An 8,062-nucleotide genomic window follows, 5' to 3' on the forward strand; every position below is an offset into this window, starting at 1 on the left:
GGGGGCCCGGCTCTGGCTTCCGCGCGCACGTCTACCTGTGCAACCGGCCTCTGTGGCTCAAATTCCACCGCCACCAAACGGAGATGATCATTACGAAACAGGGCAGGTGAGCGCCGCGCGGAGGGGCCCCTGGGATCGGGGGAGAAGGGGGGGCGCGTCCCGGGCATGGCCGGGGTAGGGAGCTGCGCCCACGCGCCCCTCGCTCCGCTGGGAGTGTCTTTCCGCGCGCAGTCAGCCTCGGGGGCGCGGCGGCTCCCACGCGGGTCTCTCTGCGTCCGCGCACCGGAGGCCCGGGCAGGGTGCGACGTTCCGGCGGCACCCTCCCCTCTCCGCCCCTCGTCCTCACCCGAACGGCCCGGGAGGTGGCGGAAATGGAGATTGGGCAAGTCTGCAAGCTGGATGCCCGAGGCCCTCGGTATGCGGGCGCGTGCCTGCAGGCCGGCGAGGAGCCACGGGTGGGGAAAGGCCTAGAGCCGGCCACCTGAGCGCAGTAGATGGGCTCCCGCAGTTTTAGGCGCCAGCGTCGCCGTGGGGCGCCTCCGGGAGGTGGGCGTGAGGACCTGAGCGCCGGCCTCCGAAGGGGTCCCAGGAAGTGGTCAGACCGGCCCTGGAGCCAGACCTGGCTCGGGTTCGTTGTGAGAGAAAGTTCTGATGCACACCCGTTTGCTAACAGTGTTCCTCTGGGGGGGCGGGGAGCGAGGGGTACGCAGGGGACTCTGAGGCTTAAGTGGATTTTTGGTTTTTGTTTTGAGTTGTAGTCTCTCAATCCGTCGCCCAGGCTGGAGTGCAGTGGCACGCTCACGGCCACCGCTGCCTCGACCTGCTGGGGTTCAGGCGATCCTTCTGCTTCAACCTACCAAGTAGCTGGAGCTACAGGCGCGCGCCACCACGCCAGGCTAATTTTTTTTTATTTATTGTAGAGATGAGAGCTCTCCAGTTTACCCGGGCTGGTCTCGAACCCCTGAGCTCGTACAATCCTTTCGCCTCCACCTCCCAAAGTGCTGGGATGACAGACATAAGCCACCGCGTCTGGTTTTAATAGATGTATTTTTTTTTTAACAAGAACATCTTGATGTTGTTCTCTGTTACTTGGGCACTTAAAAATTAAGAATTGGTAACATTTCGTGGGAAGTATTAACGCGTGTCTAAAAGGGCCGAAGACTTGAGTTCTCGTGAATGTGGGAAATACTGACGTTGAGGGCCTTTTTTTTTTCCTTTTTCCGGAAAAGAGAGAGACGTTCCAAGAGTTGCCAACTGAAAAAAATACTTGGAAATGATAGAGTCTCGGGCCACTTGATCTGCGAGTGTGCCGTTCCCTGCCAGCTTTGGAATGTTGAATGCGACCTTGCCCCAGCGCCCGGGGAACCCGCCGGGGTCTGGGCCGGTCCTGGGGCCTCCCGACTTAAATCGCGTGTCCCGGCTCCGTTCCTTCGCACAGGCGCATGTTTCCCTTCCTGAGCTTCAACATAAACGGACTCAATCCCACCGCCCACTACAACGTGTTCGTCGAGGTGGTGCTGGCGGACCCCAACCACTGGCGCTTCCAAGGGGGCAAATGGGTCACCTGCGGCAAAGCCGACAACAACATGCAGGGTGAGGAGAGGGGCGGCTGGGCCGCGAGCGGGCGGTGAAGCCGTGGGAACCCTTGACTCCGAGAGGTCACATTTTGAATCCTGCGCTTTCTCCCTCGCACTCTGAGGCCTAAAGGTGTCGGTCTGAGTGTCTTTATGCTGACTGTGTGATGGTGAGGTTTGCTAAGGCAGCATTCCTGCCCACCGATGAGTCTCTGACTATGGCCCTGCCCCACCCCCCAGCAAGGCCTACGTTTGAGAAACTGATCATCTCGCAAGTTCCCGGGGTGGGGGCGAGAAGGGCTCCTGGGATCCCAGGGTCCACTTGAGCAAGCCCTCGCCAGGGTTAAGTTCCCCCATAAAAGTCCAACTATCACCTTCCTTCGTATGTTGGCCTTCTGACTCGAGTAAGGCCCCAGACTGACCTTTAAGAGTCATCGTCCCTTAGCTCCGTTTTTAAACTTTGAGATTCTGTTAGGATGAGCACAGGGGCCCCAGGAGAGAGTGCCATGGAGTCCTGCTGGCCTCCACCGGCCTCCCCTTCCGCTGGGAGACGAGCTGCAAGTCTAGCTCTTATATCTTCCTGGTAGCTGACAGACATCCCTTCCCTACCCACATTTGCAAACAGCTCTATATCCTTGGGTTTTGTGTTTTGTTTCATTTTCTCTTAGGCAACAAAATGTATGTTCACCCAGAGTCTCCTAATACCGGTTCCCACTGGATGAGACAGGAGATTTCCTTTGGGAAATTAAAACTCACCAATAACAAAGGCGCAAATAACAACAACACTCAGGTAGAGTGACAGAGGAGGAGGGGGTGTCTTCTGGCTCTGGCCTTGGCTCTAAGTCTTTTTCCTCCTGAGAGTCCATTCTTTCTTCGCTGTGTTTGTGATGTTTACAGTCGTGAACTGTTTGCTCGCCTATTTCTAACCTTTTTTTTTTCTTTCGACTTTTCTCATTTTCACTTTCTTACTGGATTTCAGTAACAGTGAGTTGACTATCAGGAACCAAAATACTGAAGTACTTGGAAATTTAGGAAACTAAGAGGAAAGAGTGTTTATCAAATGCACAGACCTAACTACGTTTTAAGTTTCAAAAGTGACAATAAGAAGATCCTTTAAATGGCAATACACAAAGAACACTTAGCGGGAAGCATTCAGGGGTCCCATTCCAAAACGCATAGTTTGTCAAAACCTACTCTTGTTGAACCTCCGAGAGGCTTTTTAGATTTAGCAACTTTGTTTTTTCTGTACCCTTTCCAGATGATAGTCTTACAGTCTTTACACAAATACCAGCCACGACTGCACATTGTTGAAGTTACAGAGGATGGCGTGGAGGACTTGAACGAGCCCTCGAAGACTCAGACTTTTACCTTCTCAGAGACACAGTTCATTGCAGTGACTGCCTACCAAAACACTGATGTGAGTGTCCCAAACATGCCAAGAATCTCTAAAACTAAAGTCGGGCACAATAAAGCGCTCATGACTGCTTCTCTCCCCTATCTAGATTACTCAACTAAAGATTGATCATAACCCCTTTGCAAAAGGCTTCAGGGACAACTATGATTCGTAAGTTCAGCTTTTCTTCACCCTTGCATGGTCATCTTTGAACGAGATGTACATCGGCAGACACTTTGCTGAGAATGTATTCTAGGAAGAGCTCTCAAGTTTGGAATTTTTACCTATTTTTATTTTTGCTTTTTTTTTTTTTTTGACTTTATTAAACTTGCCTTTAGAATTTTCACAAAAGGATTTTAATTTCCAGAGAAATGTTAACGGACACATGTTAAATGTCAAGGATTAAAATGAGGTGTCTTTTTTCAACATTTGAGTAGAGACTTGAAATTTTAAATATCTGCTTTTATATTCCTTCCTTTTCTTTTCTTTTCTTTTTGAGCTGGAGTCTCACTCCGGTCGCCCAGATTGGAGTGTAGTGGCCGCTCCCGGCCACCGCAGCCTCGACCTGCTGGGCTCCGGTGATCTTTCCGCCTCAGCCTTCCGAGTAGCCGGAACTACAGGCGTGTGCTACCACGCCCGGCTAATTTTTTGATTTTATTGTAGAGATGAGGTCTCGCCTGCCCAGGCGGGTCTCGAACCTGCGGGCTCAGGCAATCCACTCACCTCAGCCTCCCAAAGGCACGGGATTACAGGCTGAGCCCCCGAGCCCGGCTTATACCTTCCTTTTCATTTGATCCAACTTCTTTATCCTACCAAGAGCAGATATCATTACTCTCCTCACCCCGTTTTTTTTTGTTTTTTTTTACATAAAGAAAACCTGACACTCAAAGGATGTAGTTTCACAACCTGAAACAGTAAGGCCTTGCTGGTTGTAAAATCTGGGCTTTCTAACACCACAGTCGGTGGTCCTTCCATCACATTGATGAGGGAGGTTTGCTCCCAGGTTTTCACGTTCCAGGACAAGTAAAGGGGAATTTTCTATAGTTTAAATACTTAACACCTTGGAGGGAACTTTTACTTACCTGATGGGAAACTTTCTTCCCCACAAACTAAGAGTCCAGCTGAAATGGGCTGTTGCACCTCTGCCTCAGTTCCTCTGGCCCAATAGGCCAGACGCAAGCCTTTTTCTTTCCTGGGAGGCGGTTTATTTGGGGACATTAGGGTTTTTGTTTTTTTAAGTGTTTCTCTTTATATTGTAGCATGTACACCGCTTCAGAAAATGACAGGTTAACTCCATCTCCCACGGATTCTCCTAGATGCCATCAGATTGTCCCTGGAGGTCGGTACGGCGTTCAGTCCTTCTTCTCGGAGCCCTTTGTGAACACTTTACCTCAAGCCCGATATTATAATGGCGAGAGAACCGTGCCACAGACCAACGGCCTCCTTTCACCCCAACAGAGCGAAGAGGTGGCCAACCCTCCCCAGCGGTGGCTTGTCACGCCTGTCCAGCAACCTGGGACCAACAAACTAGACCTCGGTTCCTATGAATCTGAATATACTTCCAGCACCTTGCTCCCATATGGTATTAAATCCTTGCCCCTCCAGACGTCCCATGCCCTGGGGTACTACCCCGACCCAACCTTCCCTCCAATGGCAGGGTGGGGAGGTCGAGGCTCTTACCAGAGGAAGATGGCAGCTGGACTTCCATGGACCTCCAGAACGAGCCCCCCTGTGTTCTCTGAAGATCAGCTCTCCAAGGAGAAGGTCAAAGAGGAAATCGGCTCTTCTTGGATAGAGACGCCGCCTTCCATCAAGTCTCTAGATTCCAATGATTCCGGTGTGTACACCAGTGCTTGCAAGAGAAGGCGTCTGTCTCCCAGCACCTCCAGTAATGAAAATTCTCCCTCCATAAAGTGTGAGGACATGAATGCAGAAGAGTACAGTAAAGACACCTCAAAAGGCATGGGAGGGTATTATGCTTTCTACACAACTCCCTAAAGAGTTCTTTTAACCTCATCAAAATTAGCTAACTTTTCGCAGATGGACTTGGTGTTTTTTGTTGTTTTCTTTGCCTAGGTTGCCAAAAAGATGTTTGCCTTCCACCTTGATGCATCCTGTTTTGTGCAATTCTCTAAAAGAAGGTGCCAAAGCTTTTTGATTGCTGCAGGTAACTGAAACAACCCTAGCATTTTTTTTTTTTAAATAAATGAATGGAGGACTTTAAAGTGTTTTAAAATTTAAGGTTATTCAAGGTTCTGGATTTATTTATTGGAGACACTAAACATTCAGAGAAGCAGACTGTGAGCATTGTGCTATCAAATAAGTTACAAAACTTTGGATTCTCATTTCTATTTGTAAATCCTTAAGCAAATAGAAGCCGGGTGTTAAGGTGATTTGCTTCTGGAAGAGGGCTGGGCCTTAAGCTTCCACGGGGGACGGATTTTTGCTGTTACATTTTTGCCAGGGGCAAAAAAAAAAAAAAAAAAAATGTTAGGCCTAAGAGTCAAGAACAACTTTTGCTGAAAGTGATGGTTTTACCTGATTCTGATTCCTCACCCCAGGCTTTTGTAACAAGCCACTTTTGCCCTAGTCCAGGATTGCCTGAGACTTGGTAGGCCTCTGCTGTGTGCTTGGGATGGCCGGTAGGACTCAGGAGGGGGCAAAGGAGGGAGTCGCCAAAAAAAAAAAAAAAGAGAGAGCATTTAAAATGTACAGTTGTGTGTGTTTAGATACACTGTAGCGTAACGTGGAATATATTGTACAAATAGTCTACATAGGTGTCTGAGATAATGGACAATCGGTGCTTTGGCTTTGTAAAGAATCTGCAAATCACCTAACAACAGCTGCAGGGTCAAGGGGACAGTCATCATCCCCGTGATATCTGGGGCTATTCTGTTTACTTCTTAGGTAGTTAAGAATGTATTCAGCTACTCTGTACTAACTTGAACCGTGTTTAAGGAAAACTCTTATTTCCTAGTTCATTCTCCTTCGCCGTCCCCTCTCCCCAACCTGGTAATGTGAAGGAACTAAAATCTGATGCCACAGCTCCTTATAGGCTTTTTAGAGATCTTGGATTTTTATGTACAGTCTTAGTCATTTTTAATAAATGTGGTTCAATAAGGGAACGGCCATAGCTCTGTCTTGTGTACTGTGGGTTTTAAGCTTTGTTTTAAAGATCTTCCAGCAGGAATACTGCCTCACCAATCCTCCTCCCCTTCATGGAAGGCTCTAGAATTTCTGACTGGATACCGTAGTCGTGAGGGGGTGGGGACGCTTTTGTTTATCTTCTTTTTTTTTTCCTTGAAATGGAATGGGGCGATTTCCTCACCCCACTGGGAAGTCTGGACAATGGTTTTTTTTTTCGGGGGGGGGGGGTTGTGAAGGTGGGGGTGGGGCGGGAGTGCTGCCGGCAAGAGGCAATACTGCCCACGCCAGACTTAATCGAAACCCCGAAAACCTCCACTCCCGGCCTTTGGAGACCCGGCTCTGCCGCGCCCTTGGCCACTTCATTATCTGGGCTTTTCTTCTAGGCTTCTCTGGGGCCACCCATCCGTGCGCCCACGGAGGCTCCCCGGGAACCCCCATGACCTTTGAGCGCCCACGGGTTCCGGAGCTCGCGCGCCCACCTGCCACTTGCTTCTGAACCGAGGCACCCCGGCGCACCCGGTCGCCTCTGGCGCTGCCCGCGGTCACACCCGCTGGGGGAGGGCGAGGCGCGCACGAGGGGGGATTCCAGCCTCCCACGCCCCGCCGCTCGGCTCACAGCGGCAGGGGAGCCGCTCAACTTGCGCTGAGCTCCGTTCTTCGGCTCTCCTTCCCCGGGAGGACGAAGGACCGTCCATCCCCTGGCTGAACGCGGGGCCAGCCCTAGAGCTGAACCGAGGCGTGCCCACGGGTTCCGGAGCTCGTGCGCCCTTTGTCCCTTCGCCCCCACCCCGCCAGACGTCCCGCCAGGCTTATCGGCAGACGACTGCAGGCCCAGCTTGCAAACCTCTCCAGCCCCCGCCTGACCCGCCCGGGGTAAAGGTCTGGCTGGGAGGGTCATCCTGCCACCGGCGGGCGCGGAAATGCAGCCGCTAAGAGGATTAGCTACCCGGAGGCGCGCACTCAGCCGGGACCGCCTCCCCTTCTGCGCCCAATCGAGGCCGCCGGGAGCTTGGGCCTCGACGGTCCGGTCTCCCATCCCCTCCACCCTGCTGGGGCCTGAGCTCTCCCCGCGCCGCCCGTGACCTCGGGGGCTCGAACTCCAGCTCCGCGTTCCCGGCGGCGCCTGCTCAAAACGCTGTGGCACAGCCGCCCCGAATTCCGCCGGGAAACCGGGCCCGTAAAGCCTCGCAGATCTGCTTTTCCAAGTAGGTGTATTGAGGACGGCAGACTCAGGCTCGGGAAGCGGGGGGCCCGGCGTGGCCCCCCAAGCCCCAACGTCGAATATGGGGAGAGGCGACGGAATTTCAAAACGCGCGTTCCCCTAGCCGGCCCTCCGGGGCCGCTCGCCGCCAGGATGCCGCGGATTCCGGCCCTCGTCTATTCCGCGTCCCGTCTATTTTTGCACCGTACAGTGAAAAGGAACCTGGCACTTGTGAAAAGTCCCTCACGGTGTTTAATAGAAAGTAAGTGGCTGAGTGGCCCCAATTAGCACCTTGTGATAAGGCATTCCTGAGATGGAGTGTCAGACACCAAATTGTGAAGAGATGTATCTAATTAATCCTCCTAGGATGACACCGATAAACAAGGCTCCATTTCAATAAAGACCAAGGACTCGGCGCCCCGTGTGTTGGCAATTCCCCGCCAGGGTCCCCGCGTCTGCGCCGCTGCGGGCGGGGTCCCCTGCCGGCTAGGGGTCGCGGGCTCGGCCCGGTTTCCTTCTCCGTGTTTGCCCCAAACTAAGACACGAATCAGTAACAAGAGAATACATACACCGCAGCGGAAGAGGAGAAAGCCGCGCCAGGGGGGGAGTTGGGTCAGAAATCACGTTATTCGCCATTTTCCACGCGTGGCCTTCACATGGACAAACACTTTTTGGTTGCTGGAGTGCGGGGGGGGGGGAAGAAGCCCACCCCCACCCCCCGTAGCCCCTGGGGTTCTTTTCTGCGGC

At 52.4% G+C, this 8,062-nt stretch overlaps 1 protein-coding gene across 3 annotated transcripts in view; it reads left to right on the top strand.

Moving 5' to 3' along the window:
- EOMES (eomesodermin) overlaps nt 1-6,095 on the top strand; it is a 7,409-nt gene extending 1,314 nt beyond the window's left edge. The window contains exons 1-6 of one of the 3 annotated variants that reach the window (XM_008070719.1): nt 7-106; nt 1,439-1,593; nt 2,243-2,364; nt 2,833-2,991; nt 3,077-3,138; nt 4,227-5,394. In XM_008070719.1, coding sequence (XP_008068910.1) covers nt 84-106; nt 1,439-1,593; nt 2,243-2,364; nt 2,833-2,991; nt 3,077-3,138; nt 4,227-4,965 — 1,260 coding nt within the window. In that variant the 5' untranslated portion in view covers nt 7-83 and the 3' untranslated portion in view covers nt 4,966-5,394. Of the gene's footprint in view, nt 1-6; nt 107-1,438; nt 1,594-2,242; nt 2,365-2,832; nt 2,992-3,076; nt 3,139-4,226 lie in introns of those variants that run through there. The other 2 variants (XM_008070721.2, XM_008070720.1) reach the window with 2 other exon arrangements.
- The last annotated feature ends 1,967 nt before the right edge of the window (nt 6,096-8,062 follow it).

The sequence above is a fragment of the Carlito syrichta genome, unplaced genomic scaffold (assembly GCF_000164805.1).
Source record: "Carlito syrichta isolate Samal-C Ts95f unplaced genomic scaffold, Tarsius_syrichta-2.0.1 Scaffold313973, whole genome shotgun sequence".
In the NCBI taxonomy this organism is placed as follows: domain Eukaryota; kingdom Metazoa; phylum Chordata; class Mammalia; order Primates; family Tarsiidae; genus Carlito; species Carlito syrichta.